Below are 18,220 nucleotides of genomic sequence, written 5' to 3'. Positions count from 1 at the left end.
ATGCGAAAGAAATTGAAGCATACAAAGAATAATCTATAGTCTCTTTTTATATCAAAATGTACTCTTGAAAATGTGTTTGGCACAGTGCTAAATCATATATAGTTAATACTACATATTGCAAAATACAATAAAACCCTGGGGTTTGCTTGCACCCTTCAAATGGGTGAAATAAGATACCAGTTATTCAGAAGTCGGCCTATACACATCGTAAAAACAATATTTTATGCCCTGTTTTGAAAAGGATATAATAAAATTTACAAAAAAGACTAAAATAATATCATTGAATTTTAAACAAATCTGTACAGTAAGAAATCCAAATGGAAACAGACAAGTAACAAAGAGAAGTAAAAAAATTTATTGCAGTATTCGTTCCACCAGATTTGCTGGGGATCCCTTTTCTTGTATTATCTCAGGGTGACCTAATACATCAAAATCTACATTTACAAAAACTCCTGCAGATAGGTCAAAGATACTGCATGCTTTTTCAACAGAATAAATTATATATATATCCAGGAGATTTCACCATTTTACAGCCTGGAAAAACAATGCTTTCCTTGAAACAGGGCTAAGCTAAAGAAAGCCATCCGCTGCTAGGTTAAACTCCAAGAACACTAATTTCCAACATTCACTTCTTTATTTTAAAACATTTTTTCAAGATATAAACATTTTTTGTTAAACTATAATACAGTGGGAGTAAAAATGAACTGAGAATTTTCTGCTGCACAACAGCGAAGGAAGCTCCCACGCAAAAATGTTTACTAAACATTTCCTTCTTTTTTCCTGTGTCCCAGGTTCCATTCTTACTCTTCATAAAACAAATTACTTTTCATCAGAAAATTGAGAGGTTAAGTTTTTTCTGTTCTCAATTCCAGTCAATTTGGCTGTATTTACAAATTCATTAGCTGGACGTTCCATCCTTGGCTGAATATAGCGTCCTTAAAGTCTGAACAACTTTATTACTCAGCTTATTAGCACTCGTCAGAACAATTTTCTTGTAAATAATGTCTGATTCTTTAATAGTGTCTACCCAAGGCACCAGTTTTCGTCCATCACGTCGTTTAGCCTCGGCCCAAACTCCACTGTAAGAACCTGCCATCCACTGTATACTGTAGCCATGGCTAGTTTTCTTGACTACTTTTGCTATCTGTGGCCGATCTTTGTACTTTGGACAGCAAATTGCAATGATATCCGTGGCTTCAACGGTTTCATTCATCTGTGCTCCCAAGTCGGAAGAATCTGAAAGTCTTTTCGACTTTCTTAACTAGACACGGAGAAGAAAAACAATTACAAGACTTAACAGAAACAGGCTAGTGTTTCTTTACACAATTATATATTAATAATTTACAAACCACAGGCAACAATCCACTGCTAGTCAGATGCACCATAGCTTAACCAGTTGCCAACCTCACTGCTTTACATAATATTACACGCACACAAATAACAGCAAACAAAACTTGCTAGGATGAAAGGGACAGAGCAGAAGATGAATGCTAAATGAAAATTACCTTTTTCTTTGGACAAATCTTACTTCCTATCTTTTAAACTGCCTTTTTCCTCTAAACCCTTTCTATAAAAAAAACACAACAGCATGCATTAATAGATAAACTTATCTATAACATTCTTATTTGTCAACTTATCACATGATGTGGTAGTCCTGTAATGTCTCGCACCACAAGCAAAAACACGCGAGTGCACCGAAGTCAAAGAATGAAAATATGGTAAAATGGCTGCATCTGAATAATAAAAAGCGTAACTACAGGGAAGCAGGCTTCAACAGCAAAATGGTAATTCATTAATGTACTGCAAAAAGGCATGCACCATTAATACACCAACATATAAACATACAGAAATTAGTGAAAAGAATATTGCGTTTAAGAAAGAAAATTATTATAATGAATAAAATAATAGTGTACAATTATTTGGCTATTCAGTGCTGGCTCACGTTCCCTCACAACTAGGACAGCCGTCGAGTTAGCACAGGTATTTCAGAAATCACTGTTTAAATATGCTGTTCTAACATTATTGAAAACAGCCCCTCTGTAAATCAGACCGTTTCCTCTGTAATCATTGTTAGCGGATTCACCTCTGTTCCACTATCTTGCAATGATATTGTGTAAAGAAAGCATAAGCTACAGGGAATATTCATTGGGTTTTTAAAAAAAACACGTACCTGAACACGCAATCATCTCCCAATGATTGAGCCAGACTTCAGAACAGATACATTGGGAGCTTGTAAGAACATCCATGGGCCAGTAACAAAGCATATCCATTGCACAGTAATATATTAAAACCTAGACAAAGTGGCGCTGCAAGTGTTGAAGCACCAAACATGGCCATACGCAAGCATTTCAAATGGCTTAGATGCTCGGTAGTGGTGAACAGATTGAGCTAAGGTTTTCATTATTTGCAGAAGACCCCTTGCGCCACCTGTGGGTGCATCTGCAAGTTGTAATCCGCTAGACGTCTATGTCTGAGCTTGTCTCCCCTGGAATTCAACACTTCAATATGATAGAGACTTCTAGATGCAGATTCCTTGAAGGAAAGTACCCTCTTTTTGGCATATTACCCCCACTTTTTGCCTGCTGTCAAGTGTGTTTTGGCTGTGTTCACTGGGATTCTGCTAACCGGGACCCCAGTGACTGTGCTCGCTCCCTCTAAATTTGGTTGCTTAGGACCAAGCACACCCCACAATTTGCATTCTGGTGCCCCCATATAAGTCCCTATTATATGGTACCTAGGTACCCAGGGCATTAGGGCATTGGGGCATCAGGGCTTCCCCATGGGCAGCAGCATGTATTATGCCTACCTTGGGAGCCCATGCAAAATGTGTCTGCATGCCTGCCATTGCAGCCTGCATGAAAAGGTGCATGCACCCTTTCACCACAGGTCACTCTACCAGGTCACTGTAAGTCACCCCTATGGCAGGCCCTCCTAACCCAGACAGCAGGGTGCAGGTACCTGTGTGTGAGGACACCCCTGCATGAGCAGAGGTGCCCCTTAGAATTCCAGCTCCATTTTCCTGGACTGCGTAAGTGCGGAGAAGCCATTTTACCCATGTACTGGACACAGGTCAGTACCTGTGTCCAGCTACATAATGGTAACTGCGAACCTAGGCATGTTTGGTATCAAACATGTCGGAATCATACCCCAATGTTGCCTGTAGTGGTTGTATTATTCCATGCACTCTGGGAGCACCTTAGCGGACCCCAGCATTGCTCCTACCAGTCTTCTGAGGTTTTTTGGGCAGCCTGTGCTGCTGCCACCCCACAGACAGGTTTCTGCCCTCCTGCTCCCTAGCCTGCTCAAGCAGAGGAAGGCAAAACAAAGGATTTCCTTTGGTAGAGGGAGGCAACATCCTCTCCCTTTGGAAATAGATGTTACATGGCTTGGGAGGGGTAGCCTCCCCAAGCCACTGGTATGATTTGAAGGGCACATTTGGTGCCCTCCTTGCATAAACCAGTTTGCACCAGTCCAGGGACCCCTGGACCCTGCTCTGGAGTGAAACTGGACAATAGAAAGGGGAGTGACAACTTCCCTGTCCATCACCACCCTATGGGTGGTGTCCAAAGCTCCTCATGGTGGCCACTTGATTCTGCGATCTCGAATCCAAGGTGAGCAAAGGCCCCTGGGAGCATCTGAGTGGCCAGGTCCGGCAGGTGACATCACAACCCCCTCATGATAGGTGATCACCCTTCATTGGCTATTTAGGGGCTCCCTCCAGGGTGGGTCTTCAGATTCGACATGCAAGATTCCAGCAGGACTTCTCTTAATTGTTTACTTCATCTTCTGGCCACCGGGACTGCAGCTGGACCCTCCAGGAACCAACAATCTGCAACTCCATCAACGACCCCGCTTTGCAACATTATTGTTTGTCTGGCTCCTTCCAGCAACTGCAACATTTCCCTGGCTGTGCATCCTCTGAGGGTGACAAGTCCTCAGTCTGCACAAGAAGCAAGAAGGAATCTTCTTTGGAGTGAAGGAGTCACTCACCTGCATCTGCAGGCAACAACTGCAACGACGACCGACTGCGTGGATCCTTTCTCCTCCAGAACGGTGCAGATCCTGCATCACAAGTGGTGGTCTGGAGTGGTCCCTTTGGTCCTCTCTACCAGCTGCCCAACTTGGGAGATGGTGAGCCCTTGCCTCTCCTTGCAAGACAGAAACCCATGTGCACTTCAAAACCTGCAGCTCAGGCTCCGTGTAGCCTCGGCCTCCATCACACTTCCATACAAAGCAATCTCCTGCCTGCTGCTCCAGCAACGTAGGACTCCTTTCCAGGTGTGCTGTGTGGGCCTCATGGTCACTCCTATGCCCTCTGCCTGTGAAGGCGCATTCCTCATCTTCTGACTGCTGAAGGTCACCTGGGACTCCTCTCCTTGGGTTGAGTCCCCCTGGACCTTGCTGGTCCTCAGTAGCTCTGCAACTCTTCATCTGTGACTTTTGCCTTTGCCAAGGCTTGTTTGTGGTTTTCCAACACCACTTTCTGACTGCAACTCTTCGTCCATTGTGGGACATCGCCTGCATCATTTCTGGGACTCTTCTCCTGCTCCAGTGCTGCACAACTAACTCTGTCTTCAACGTCGACCTGGTCCTGCATCTCCAGAAGGGTGGGTAGTGGCTCCTGCCCCAATCAGACACTCCATCTCAAGCTGGACTTGGTCCCCTTCTTTTAAAGGTCCTCTTCTGTCAGGATACACCTTTGGTTTCTTCCAGTCTTGCACAGTTTTTACAAAGTTTACCTGTGGATTTGGAGAAAAAAAACAGGTACTTACCTCTTCTCCCCGGTCACTGGGGGGGCAGTATGGTGCTTACCTTTTGGGGTTCTTAGTTCCCTTCTATAGATTCCACTTCCTTGGGTGGGGGACGGGCTTTCACACTCCTATTACTAAGAATATGGTTTGGTTTTCCCCTAGGCTCTGCATTAATTTCTGTTATTTCACTGTTTTCTATTGCTTTTTGTATCCCAACTGCTGACCTTTAATGTGTATATAATAATGTGTTTACTCACCTGATAGTGGAGTATTGCCTATACAGTATTTTAGTATTTGTTCTACTATAATAAAGTACCTTTATTTGTTTAACACTGTGATTCGTTCATGTGTGTAAGTGCTGTGTGACTACAGTGGTACTGTATAAGCTTTGCATGATTCCTACTTAAGTCTTGGCTGCTCATCCACAGCTACCCCTAGAAAGCACTGGCTTCCTAGACACTGCCTACACCTCACTAATAGGGGATGCCTGGACCGGGTTTAAGGTGTTAACACCATTGTGGCTTACCACACACCAGGCAAACTTCCTACACCCCGATCTCAGACCAGTTGATGGCAGGATTCGGCATCACCTGCCCCACTAGGAATCCATCACAATGGACAGGTGGGTTCTGCAGATCGTCCAAAGGGGCTACTCCCTCCCTTTAGAGACTGCCTCTCCTGCCATGCCTCCAGCCACTTACAGGAGGATAATCTGGCACTGCAAGGAAGTCGTGGCTTTCTTGGCCAAGGGAACTATAGAGAGGGTCCCTGTGCCAGAAGTAGGTTGTGGTTGACATTCCCACTACTTTCTGGTGCCCAAAAAAAAAACAAGGGCTTATGTCCTATCGTAGACCTTCGGGCCCTCAATCTCTTCCACAAGAAGTAGTTCAAAATGCTCACTCTAGCTCAGGTCCTGTCTGCCTTGGACCCAGGAGACTGGATGGTAGCCTTAGACTTGCAGGACGCTTTATGACCACATTCCCGTCTTGCCTGCGATTTGTGATAGGTTACAAGCACTTTCAAATTACTGTGCTTCCCTTTGGCCTTACCAGTGCCCCTCAAGTTTTCATGAAAGTGGTGGTTGCAGCTCATCTGCGCAGCGCAGGTTAGGGGTTTCTGTCTTCCCCTACCTCGACGACTGGCTGATGAAGGCGGACACGTCCCAGAAAGTAATCTCCCACCTTCAGACTATGACAAACCTTCTGCACACCCTGGGGGTCACTAAAAATATGCCAAAGTCATGCCTGACTCCCTTCTAGAAGCTCCCTTTTATCGGAGCTATTCTGGACACAGTGCAGTTTCAGGCTTATACTCCTGAAAAGCGAGTTCAGGATATTCAGGCTATGATTCCGATGTTTCAGCCTCTATCGTGGGTTTCAATGGGAATGACTGAGGCTGCTAGGCCTCATGCATCCTGCTAGTAACACATGCAAGACGGCATAGGCATGCTTTGCAGTGGGATTTGAAGTTCCAGAATGCGCAGCATTAGAGGAATCTCTCTGACATGGTCCAGATCTCCGAGGGGACAGCAAAAGATCTACAGCAGAGGCTTTCGAATCAGGATTGGGTCAACAGCAGACCCCTCTTGTAGGAAAGTGCCCCTTTTGGCATGGTTAAACTCCCTGCCCCCCACCACCTTCTGCCTGATATTGATGCTGACTTGACAGTGTGCTGGGATCCTGCTAACCAAGCCCCAGCACCAGTGTTCTTTCCCAAACCTGTACCATTGTTCCCACAATTGGCACACCCCTGACACACAGCTAAGTCTCTTGTAAAAGGTACTCATGGTACCAAGGGCCCTGTGGCGAGGGAAGGTTCCCAAGGGCTGTATCATGTATTATGCCACCCTGGGGGATCCCTCACCAAGCACATGCACACTGCCTTTGCAGCTTGTGTGTGATAATGGGGAGAACAAGACAGTCAACATGGCACCCCTCTCAGGTTACCATGCCTACAAACCACTGCCTGTGGTATAGGTAACTCATCCCTTTAGCAGATCATACAGCCCTAAGGCAGGGTGCACTATACCACGGGTGAGGACATAGCTGCTTAAGAAATATGCCCCTACAGTGTCCATTCTTAGACACTAAGTGCAGTGTGGCCATACAGAGTGTGTGGACTGGGAGTTTATCATTACAAACTCCAAAGCTCCACAATGGCTTCATTGAAGTCTGGAGGTTTGGTATCAAACCCTCCCAGTGATGCCAGTGTTTGATTCATTGAAAAATGCACCCAGAGGGCATCTTAGAGATGCTCCCTGTACTTTGGCCAAACCTCTAGTGCAGGACTGACCAGTCTGTGGCAACCTGCCACTTCCAGACGAGTTTCTGACCCCATGGGGTGAGAGCCGTTGGGATCTCTGTGGCCAGAAACAAAGCCTGCACTGCATGGAGGTGCTTCACACCTCCCCCTGCAGGAACTAACATCTGGCAGTGAGCCTCAAAAACTTGTTGTACAGTGCCCCAGGGCACTCCAGCTAGTAGAGAAGCCCCCCCACCAGACATAGCCCCACTTTTGGCGGAAAGTCTGGTAGGACAATTAGGAAAAACAAGGTGGAGTGACACCCCCCCCCCCCTCAGCTGGGACCATGCCTAAGGTGTCCACAGCAGAGGTGACACCCCTCCTTGCAAAATCCTCCGTCTTGGTATGGAGGACAGGGACCAATAGGGTTAGGTCTGTGTCCCCCTCCCCAAAGGGAGTGGACACTGGAAGGGTGTGGTCACCCTCGGGGACAGAAGCCATTGACTACTGCCCTCTGACCCCTATAATGCCTCTAAATCCAGGATTTAAGGGCTCCTCTGAACCTAGCTCGTCAGATTCCTGGAGACCTCAAGAAGAAGCAAGAAAAAAAGCCTGCTAAGTTGACGCCCAGCAGAGAAGCCTGAAGACACCAATGGACTTGGCACCAGCCCTTCAGGCCTGTCACCAGCTTCGGAAGCCCTGTAACCAGAAGGCAACACTTCCTGCAGGACCAGCAACCTCTTAAAATCCTCAAGGGGACTGCCTGCACCCCAGAGGACCACAAACTCCTGCGGACAGTGGCCCTGTCCAAAAAGAAACTAACAAAGGACTCCATAACCGCCCTGGGTCTGCAAGTCCTGCCCACTCTGCACTCAACACCCACGACCCGTGTCCAGGTTGCCCAACCGACTAGAGATGGTCCCCAAGCAATTCTAAACAAGCACCTATGCTGGGTTGAGCCCTCCAGTCCCAACACGACGACGTCTGCAGCCTGAATCTAGACGACCTCCCTGACCATGACAGAACTGGATGAAGATTCTGGATACCAAAAGTACCCCTGCATCTGCAGCCCCCTGGCCTCGGCGAATCGGACCTTCGGTGCAGCAGCATCCAGCTGGCAGCCACCCACCTTGTCCAGGCTTTGGCTTCCCAGAAACAACCCCCATGTTCTCCTCTAAACCCCCCAGGTCTGCCCTCCAAAGACGTGGGTACTTACCTATAAGCAGGCCTGATTCCGAGTGCCCCCATTCTCCATAGGAGCCCATGTTAAATCAACCTCAACTTTGACCTCTGCACGCAGCCTGCCCGTGCTGCAGGTGGTGGGTGTTTGGGGCTAACTTGAACGACAACCTGTGGACATCCTAACCCTCGGAGACTGGAACAGTAAGTCTTGTACTTGCCTGAAAACTGTGCTAACCCACCCACCAAGAACTGTCTTTGAAAACTGATGGTTCTAGAAAAAGTAACAAAATATATTTTTGCTATATAAAAACCATTGGCCTGAGTTAGTCATTGAGTTTGTGCTTCCTTTATCACCTGTGTGTGTACAACAAATGCTTTGCACTACCCTCTGATAAGCCTAACTGCTCGACCACACTACCACAAAAGAGAGCATTAGTATTATCTACTTTAGCTTCCGTTAAGCTTTGGGGAACCCCAGGGCTCTCTGCAAACTATATCTCATTTTGATACAGTATGTAAAGAGCCAGCTTCCTACAAGTACCTTTATTTTTTCAACACTCTGTGGTTCCTTTCATTTGTGATAAGTTACTGTACTTTACTTTCCTCATAGATACGTCTTGGCTGCTCACTACAGGTCCCACTAGGGAGCCCTGGCTTCCTAGACACTAACACTCTCTAATAAGGGATGCATGGACCTGGTACAAGGTGCCAACACTATAGGGGTGTCCACCGCACACCAGGCCAGCCTCCTACAAAGCAACTTCCCCATGTTATCCTATGGACACCTGACCAGGGGTAACATCTCTGCACACAGGCACCTGGGGAATACTAACTACTTACCTTTGGTGTTTTAGTGCTTCCCCAGTCCTGAAGGTCCTTGGGTGGTAGTCTTGGTTAGTTGGGACTTTCACATCCTTTTTTTTTTTAGTAGATGGTTTGGGCCTCCTTATAGGAGTCCATGCTATTTTATGCTTTTGCTTACCTGTTTCTAAGTATATTTTTGTGTGTAGATATCTCTGGGGAGGATATATGCCAGAGTTATTTTAGTGCCTGTTTTAATAAATAATACCATATTTTTCCAACACTGGTGTGGTTCTTTCTTGTGTGAACATTACAGACCGACTTTTGTGGTATTTGCAATTGCTTTCCACGGCTACCCTATTAGAGCTTTGGTTATTTGAAACCACTAGCACTATCAATAAAGATCGCCTGGACTCAGTGCAGGGTGCCTCACCTAGAGGTGTACACCATATACTGATCCAGCCTCCTACACCGAGGACTTGGAGTGGGACGACAATGAAGGGGGGCGCTGCAACCATTTTCAGGACCTTCCTCTCAACTGAGACCGATCCAAAGCCGACCGCTGGGCTTCAAAGAGCTGTAGGCACCGCTCCTTTAAAGCTTTCGGTTTCATTGCCTACACTTGGAACACAACGTCAGGTCGTGGTCTTGCTACAAACACACGAGGTGTGGATTCATTACGGACATCACCTGATGGCAGGAACCACAGAGCTTGAACCTGGTCTTACACAAAGACATTCTCGAAGCACCAGGAATGCCTACTAAAGGTCCAAAAAAAGACTTAGGGGTAGCTCTTCTTTGGATCAGCGCTAGGCTGGCACGGAAAGTAAAGAACTGATGTCAGCCACGGATGGCACCTATTTAGGACCTGCAACGTCATATCTGGTGTTGACGACAGAGCTGATCAACGCCACCTAACGGCACTGCTAGAGAAAAATCTCAGGATCCAGACTGACCCATGGTGGAAATTATAAGGTTAAGTAATCTTCAACTAGATGTCTCTTTCAATTGTTTGTAGCTGCGGTGTTGGAGAACTTTTTGGTGATGGTGAGGAGTTCTTGGCGTTGTTGGAGCTAGCTTCGAGCCAAAGAGTTAGGGCCTTTTTCTTTGTATCTCATAGTTGCTGGTAGTAGAGGTTGGGGGTGGCTCTTGCAATGGCATTTTTGTTAAGTCTCCATTTTCTCTCAAATTGTTTGCAGCGGCGCTTTGACTCCTTGAGGTTGTTTGTGTACCAGCTGGGTCGTTTGTCATTTTTGGAGGTCTTGTTTCTGGTGGAAGCAGTGCAGTTGACTCAGTCTATGACCCATTTATTGAAGAGCTTGGTGTCTACAGAGGTTCACGTAGGGTCTTGGTCATTTTGTGCAAGTTATGATGCAGAAATTATAAAAGCATTTTCAATGGAATCTGGATTAGACCTTTCACTCTCTGCCATGAAGAGCACTGCATGGAGACACAACTGCAATGCTATGCAGTTAAGTCTGCCACATCAGCTGAGGAACGTAATACCAGATGTGTAATAAGCATAGCCTCATTGGCCACGGCTCTTATATCTAGAGAGGTCACAAGTTCATCTCTACTTTTTCCAATTGAGAACAGTCATACCTTCCTAGCAGTGCTATTTAACACCCTGCCTTCAGTGTGAAGGCTGATGTGTAGAAGGATATACCCACAATAATCTGTAGTTTTTCTTGTCTGGTGGCACACAGAAAGCAGACCGGCTAGTGATGTGGCTAGTGATGTGGCTAGTGATGTGGCAGGGCACCGAAAGGAAAATGTTACTTACCCAATAAACATCTGTTTGTGGCATGTCGTGCTGTAGATTCAAATACTCTGCATACTTCCGCCATCCACTGTTGGGTCTGGAAGATTACAAGTTGTTTTTCTTCTAAAAGTCTTTCAAGTCATGAGGTACAGTGACTCCTCCTCTTGATGGTAATGCGCATCAACTCCTTCAGACTGTTTTTCTGAAAGTGGATTATGAATGGAGTGTAGTGTAAGATAATGTAAATGAAATGCCCATGAGTATAAATGTGTAGAACAGAACTACTACAGTCACAGATATCCGATGAGGCGGGTGGGCACATGTGAATCTACAGCACTTTATGCCACGAACAGATGCTCACTGGCTAAGTAAAAGTTTCAGTTTGACGGCATGTGTGGCTGTAGATACACATGCTCTGCATAGACGGTAAATCAGTGCCTCCCAAAAAGCGGTGGTTAACCTGTGGGTGTTGTATTCTGGAACAGAGTATGTAGCACTGCCTACATTGGCTAATTGGCATGCTAAAATATCCACACAGTAATATTTAGTGAAAGTGTGTGGTGTAGCCCATGTAGCCAGATACCCAGACATTGCTGCTCTTGCCTGGAGGCGCTGTCAAAGAGGGAGGTGCCTGACATCCCTCGCTACTAAGCACTGCTTCCCCACTGTGGCACGGGATGCCCAGACATTGATGGCCTTGCCTGGAAGGGACCCCAGGAACCACGCTGCATCACGCCAGGAGGCACTGTCAAAGGGCAAAGGGGGAGGAGCCTGACATCTCGCGCTAAGTGCCGCTTCCCCACTGCAACGCGGTACGCCCAGACATTGCTTCCCTTGCCTGAAGGAGACTCCAGGAACCACATTGCATCACGCCAGGAGGCGCTGTCAAAGCGGAAGGAGCCTGACATCCAGTGCTACTAAACTCCGCTTCTCCACCGCAGCGCGGGCAAAGGGCGGGCCCATCCGTGCCTATCAGGTCCAGGAAGAGGCAGGACAGGGCCCCTCTTGGCTTTTTACTTTTGATGGCCCTCTCTTCCCTCTTGAGTTGCAACGTTTCATTACAAGAGTTTAAAGTTTCCTTTTTGATTTTATTAATAACCTCAGAGTTACCAGGTAATCCCCCCAGGGCTGTCCCAGGCTCTGGTAGTGTGGTCTTTTTTCCTCACAGTCCACTGAAACTTTTAGAAGTCGCAAGGTTCCAGGTAAAGCCAGAAGGGATGGGAAAGAGTAAAACTTGAAATAAAACCTCAGGGACGGGTGGGGTCAGAAAATTCCACTGACACTCTGCGGAGAACTGCACTATGGTACAAATTGACAAGTTAGGAAGATCTCCCCCTTGTTAGATTTTGTGCAGATATTTGCACCATCCACCCAATCTTCTAACAAACATGGCAACATGGAAAGTGGAAAGGGGCACACAAACACAGTCAACATTAGTACGCTCGGGGAATGGCATCCTATGGGGCACCCAACATCAGCTACGGCCAAATTATCGTGCCCCAATTTAGCAGGAGAGAAGGAACTGATTTTAGGAAGTAGCACAAGGTGCAGGGTCTCTGGGAAACAAACTAGAAACAGCAGGGAGATCCTTTCAGCTTAAAGTAGAAAGGCAGAACAATCTGTACTTGACGAACGTCCCAAAATTAATTCCGGGTAATATAGAATCTCGAGATTCACTCAAAGTAATCGATCAGATTATTAAAATGAGGGAATGTAGATCGATGATGAGAGGACATAAGGTACGCTATGAGGATTAAAGGCACAGATTCAGGGCAGGATTGCATAGGGCTGAAATGAGCTAATCAAGAGATAGCAGACAGCCTATTATCTCTTGAGAAAAGATTTAGGCCCCGAATGGTGCCACAGGCAAGGGTTAAAAGAAACATCCCTCAAGTACCTCCAGACTGTAGACAGGTTAAATGATAGAAGCCCTCCTCCTCAACTCCCTAACTGCGCTACCCTGAAGATTACTGGGGACAGGTCAGACGTTGATTGACAGGAGGTGCAACAGCTAGCCATGGTGGGAAACTATTTTGCCAGCAGTAGTAAGCTGGTTAATCCTAAACCTGCTTGACCTATAGTTAACAGGAAGGGGGGAACCAAACTGTCAAGAGCACCCTGATGAATCCCGGGTCATGGAAGAGAGGCTATATAGCACCAATCCACACAAGGGTGAGGGACTAGAAATATATGATGGTGATCCAATTAAGCTCCTTTCATGACACGTGGTGGGTCTAAGAACAAAGTTAAGTGACCCAGAATGGTGCAACTTCATAGATCAGCACCACATAATGCTGATGCAGGAAACCTATGCCCTACAGGCAGTGCATAGAATGGGGTACCTGACTTTCCACAAGCTAGCACTCCCTTCATTGTCAGGACGTGCCGCAGGAGGCCTCGCAGTTTGGCTAAAGCAGGACTTATTCCCAAAGGTAAAGGTAATTCCCTCTAAGAGCAGGACTATATTATCTGTTGAACTAAAGATCATGAGCCAAAGGGGAATTAACCATATAGCTATTGTAAACATTTATATTAGACCCGCCCCTCTAAGCATTCAAATCCCCATGGTGGAACAGATGGGGGATATGCTAACCCAGCTGCCTGGGGGAAAAGGGGTGATAGTGTCTGGGGATTGTTCAAGTTACTTACCTTCTGTAACAAAATATCTGGTAGAGACATATTCTAGTTGCAGATTCCTTACCTTAGAATATTCCCCCAGACGTCAGACTGGATCCGGAGATTTTTTTTTTCAAACAATACCCTTGCGCGTCGGTAAGTGGCGTTGGTCGACTCCGTGGGCATCGTTGTCATGGTGATGACATCAGGAGTAGTACATAGACGCTGCCTCAGCACAGTGAAGTCAGTTTCTTTTAATGACTTTCCACGCCAAAGCGCAGAGCCACTAAGAACACAGACTGAATCACTGTCCCTAGAAATCAATTCACAAGCGGGGAGGATGGGTGGGTCGGTAAGGAATCTGCAACTAGAATATGTCTCTACCATATATTTTGTTACCGAAGGTAAGTAACTTGTACATCTGATAGAGACTTCTAGTTGAAGATTCCTTAGCTTAGAATAGATACCCAAGCAATGCCATCCTCAGAGGTGGGCTGCGAACCAAGATCATACAAGAAAGTCCTGCAGGACCAAACGACCAAAGTAGCTGTCCCGATGGACCCAACTGTCCAGGCAGTAATGTTTAGCAAACGTGCGCAGGGATGCCCACGTAGCTGCCTGGCAGATATCCAGGACAGGAACTCCGCGTGCTAATGCAGTGAAAGCAGCAGTTGCTCTGGTGGAATGAGCGCGCAAGCCCTCAGGGGGTTGCTTCTTGCCAAAGCTTAGCACATCTTGATGCAAAGAAATACCCATCGAGAGATGGTACGCTAGTGCACTGCCTTCCCTTTCTTCGCACCCACATACCTGACAAAGAGTTGATCATCCACCTGGAAATCTTTAGTACGATTTAGATAGAACGCCAATGCTCTTTTTGGGTCCAGACGGTGGAGTCCCTCCTCCTCATGAGAAGGATGTGGGGGTGTGTAAAAAGTAGACAAGGTGATGGACTGGCCTATGTGAAAAGGCGAAACAACCTTGGAAAGGAAGGAAGCCTTAGGGCGCAACACCACTGTCAGGGTGCACAGAAAAGAAAGGAGGCCTGGAAGAAAAAGCTTGAAGCTAACTCACTCTATGAGCAGAAGTGATGGCAACAAGAAAGACAGTCTTGAAAGTGAGGAGCCGTAAAGGACAATTGTATATTGGCTCAAAGGAAGTACACATTAAGTAAGTAAGGACAAGATTGAGGTCTTATTGAGGCAAAATAAATGGAGTGGGAGGAAATAAATGGGTGAGTCCTTTAAGGAATCTATTCACAATAGGAGATTTAAAGAGTGAGGGCTGATCAGGTAGCCTAAGAATGGTTGAAATTGCCTATAAATACCCTTTAAGGGTGCCCAAAGCAGAACCCTGCTGGGCCAAAGAAAGAATGAACAAAAAAACCTCAGATAGAGGAGGAGAGAGGGGAATCAACATTTGTTGGTACACCAGGTGTAGGAAGCTGTCTCTGTATATACTATATCAAAATGAGATATAGTGTGCAGAGTCCAGGGGTTCCCCAAGACGCTTGACAGAGGCAATATTAGATAATACTAATGCTCTATTTGTAGTAGTGTGGTCGAGCAGTTAGGCTTATCAGAGGGTAGTGTTAAGCATGTGTTGTACACACACAAGCAATAAGTGAAAAACATACACACACAATGACTTAACTCCAGGCCAATAGGTTTTTGTATAGAAAAATATTATTTTGTTAATTTATTTCTAGAACCACAAGATTCATTTGGCAGGTAAGTACATTAAATGAAAGGTACTTTACACAGTACCACTTAGAGCGTTGAAAGGAATCAACAATGTACACAGTTTTCTTTAAAATGGCAAAAAGCTGTTTTAGAAGTGGGCACTGTAATTTTCAACAGTTCCTGGGGGAGTTAAGTAAAGTACAGTTGTTGAGGTAAGTAACAAACTTATGGGTTCAATCTCCTGGGCTTAGGTAGCCCACCGTTGGGAGTTCAAGATAACCCCAAGCACCAGCAACACAGGGACGGTTAGGTGCAGAGGTCAAACAAGAGCCAAAATAACATGGGCCCCTATGGAGACAGGGGATACTCCGGTTCCAGTCTGCTTGCAGGTAAGTATCCGCGTTGTTGGAGAGCCGAGCCGGGCGGGGGGGGGGAGAGTTTGGAGGAGTCCAGGACGGGACCCCAAGTAGGCACAAACACCACACCCTCAGCTGCACGGGGGCAGTCGGGTGCAGTGTGCAAACCGGGCATCGGTTCTCAAAATAACTCTATGTAGGGACCCAGGGGTCACTTAGGCGCTGCAGGCAGGGCACACGAGGGAGGGGTTTGGGGGAATGCCTCTCAGGCAAGCCACCGACTGGGCAAGGGTGAGGGCTGCCTGCTGGTCGTTGCTGCACCGGTGGTCGGTTTCTCTCGGGCCTGGGGGCTACAGGTGCAGTGCTTTTACAGGAATTGGATATCTTCGTCCTGGGCAGCTGCGGTCAGGGGGGTCCTCGGGATTCCCTCTGCAGGTGTTGTTGTGGGAGTGCAGAGAGGGCAGCCCAGGGTGGACATGTCTGAGTCGCCTGGGGGTCCTCTATGGATAGCTGTTTTTTTCTGGACACGGGCCGGGGGCGTCGGGTGCAGAGTAGTTGGACTCACGCTTCTGGAGTGAGGTAAGAGTCCCCTTTAAAGATGGTTTCTTGGTTCTCTTTTGGGACAGGTCCGCTGTCCACTGGAGTTTCTTGGTCCTCAGTGATGCAGGCAGTGCCCTGGAGGATTTTCAGGGGTCGCTGGTCCTGTAGAATGAGTTGCTTCTTTTCTCATAGCTTTTCGAAGCAGGAGACGGCCCGGTAGGGCTGGTGCCGAGTCAGTTGTTGTCTCCTCCGGTTCTCTGCGAGGTTTTCAGCTCAACAGTCCTTCTTTCTTGAGGTCGTCAGGAATCTGAAGAGCTGGGTTCAGGGTTGCCCCTAAATACTAAATTTAGGGCTGTGTTAAGGTCAGAGGGCAGTAGCCAATAGCTACTGTCCCGGAGGGTGGCTACACCATCCTGTGCCCACTCCCTCTGGGGAGGGGGGGCCACATCCCTATCCCTATTGGTCCTAATCCTCCAAAGCAAGAGGGAGGATTTCTCAAGGAGGGGGGTCACTTCAGCTCTGGACACCTTTGGGGTGGTCCTGGCTGAGGGGGTGACTCCTCCTTGTTTATCTCATTATCCCTCTGGACTTGCTGCCAAAAGTGGGGGCTCATCCGGGGGGGCTGGCATTTCAACTAGCTGGAGTGCCCTGGGGCCCTGGGGCACTGTAACACCAGGCTTGAGCCTTTGAGGCTCACCGCCAGGTGTTACAGTTCCAGCAGGGGGAGGTGTGAAGCACCTCCACCCAGGACAGGCTTTGTTTCCGACCACAGAGTGCACAAAGGCACTCACCCCATGTGGTCAGAAACTCATCTGGAAGTGGCAGGCTGTCACAGACCGGTCAGCCTTGCAGTTGGGCCAACATACAGGGGGCTTCTCTATGATGCCCACTGTGTGCATTTTTCAGTAAATCCTACACTGGCATCAGTGTGGGTTTTTTTGTGCTGAGAAGTTTGATACCAAACTTCTCAGTATTTAGTGTAGCCATTATGGTGCTGTGGAGTTCGTAATGACAAACTCCCAGACCATATACACAGTATGGCTCCCCTGCACTTACAATGTCTAAGATTTGGCTTGGACACTGTAGGGGCATAGTGCTCATGCAGCTATGCCTTCACATGTGGTATAGTGCACCATGCCTTAGGACTGTAAGGCCTGCTAGAGGGGTGACTCACCTATGCCACAGGCAGAGGTTTGTGGGCATGGCACTCTGAGGAGGCCATGTTGGCTTTGTCTTTTCTCCCCACTAGCACACAGAAGCTGCAAAGCAGTGTGCAGGTACTGAGTGAGGGGGTTCTGAGGGTGGCATAATACATGATGCAGCCCTTAGGGACCTTCCCTGGCCACAGGGCCCTTGGTACCAGGGATACCCTTTTACAAGGGACTCAACTGTGTGCCAGGGGTGTGTCAATTGTGGAAACAGAGGTACAGTTTTAGGGAAAGAACACTGGTGCTGGGGCCTGGTTACCAGGGTCCCAGCACACTTCCAATCACAGCTGGAATGAACACTGGGCAAAAAGTTGGGGTGACCATGCAAACAGTGGCATTTTCCTACACCATGCCACAAATTTATTCCAACAACAGGCGTATAACAGTTTTGGTGGAGGGACACCTGGCTGCCAAAATGACATTGCAGACTTCCAGAGACGTAGTGCCTCCTGACAAAGGGTCCAGGACTCTACTCCGCCCTGTTTATTGCAGTACCACATAGAAGTAGTATTGCCCGTGATCACTTGCACTATTTTTCCTTTAGAGAGGGAAGAAATGCTTTCAATGGAAGCTTGATCGCCCGGAGCTCCAGAAGATTGATATGGAGCCCAGACTCCGCCGGAGACCAGAGGCCTCTGATCTCCACCTCTCCCATGTGGCCGCCCCAACCTAGAAGCGATGCATCTGTCACTCTGGATAGATCTGGCTGAGGAAGGGAGAGGGATCTGCTGTGGACTCAATGCAGATTTGAAAACCACCACTGGAGGTTTTTCGCAGTCCCCTCTGAGATCTGGACCATGTCAGAGAGATTCCCCTGATACTGCGCCCACTGGAACTTCAAGTCCCACTGCAGTGCCCGCAAATGCCATCTGACATGTGCCACTAGCAGGATGAAGGAGGCCCAGTAGCCTCAGAGTCAGTCTCACAGAAACCCAAGATAGAGGCTGAAAGATCGGAATCATAGCCTGGAATCGTTTTTCAGGAGGATACGCCTGAAACTGCACTGTGTCCAGAACAGCTTCGATGAAAGGGAGAGTCAGGTGCGACTTCGGCACATTGATAGTGAACCCCAGCATGTGCAGGA

The 18,220-nt window shown here is 47.5% G+C and overlaps 1 protein-coding gene across 17 annotated transcripts in view; it reads right to left on the bottom strand.

Moving 5' to 3' along the window:
• Window positions 1-332: 332 nt before the first annotated feature.
• The window catches only part of NIPBL (NIPBL cohesin loading factor), a 1,341,000-nt gene continuing 1,323,112 nt past the window's right edge, over window positions 333-18,220 (bottom strand). For 16 of the 17 annotated variants that reach the window (XM_069221119.1, XM_069221174.1, XM_069221201.1 and 13 more), the window contains one exon: window positions 333-1,261. In XM_069221119.1, coding sequence (XP_069077220.1) covers window positions 899-1,261 — 363 coding nt within the window. In that variant the 3' untranslated portion in view covers window positions 333-898. Of the gene's footprint in view, window positions 1,262-1,505; window positions 1,568-18,220 lie in introns of all 17 variants that reach the window. The other variant, XM_069221166.1, reaches the window with a different exon arrangement.

Source organism: Pleurodeles waltl, chromosome 1_1 (assembly GCF_031143425.1).
Source record: "Pleurodeles waltl isolate 20211129_DDA chromosome 1_1, aPleWal1.hap1.20221129, whole genome shotgun sequence".
Taxonomy (NCBI): domain Eukaryota; kingdom Metazoa; phylum Chordata; class Amphibia; order Caudata; family Salamandridae; genus Pleurodeles; species Pleurodeles waltl.
This window is presented reverse-complemented; position numbering and strand designations above follow the sequence as displayed.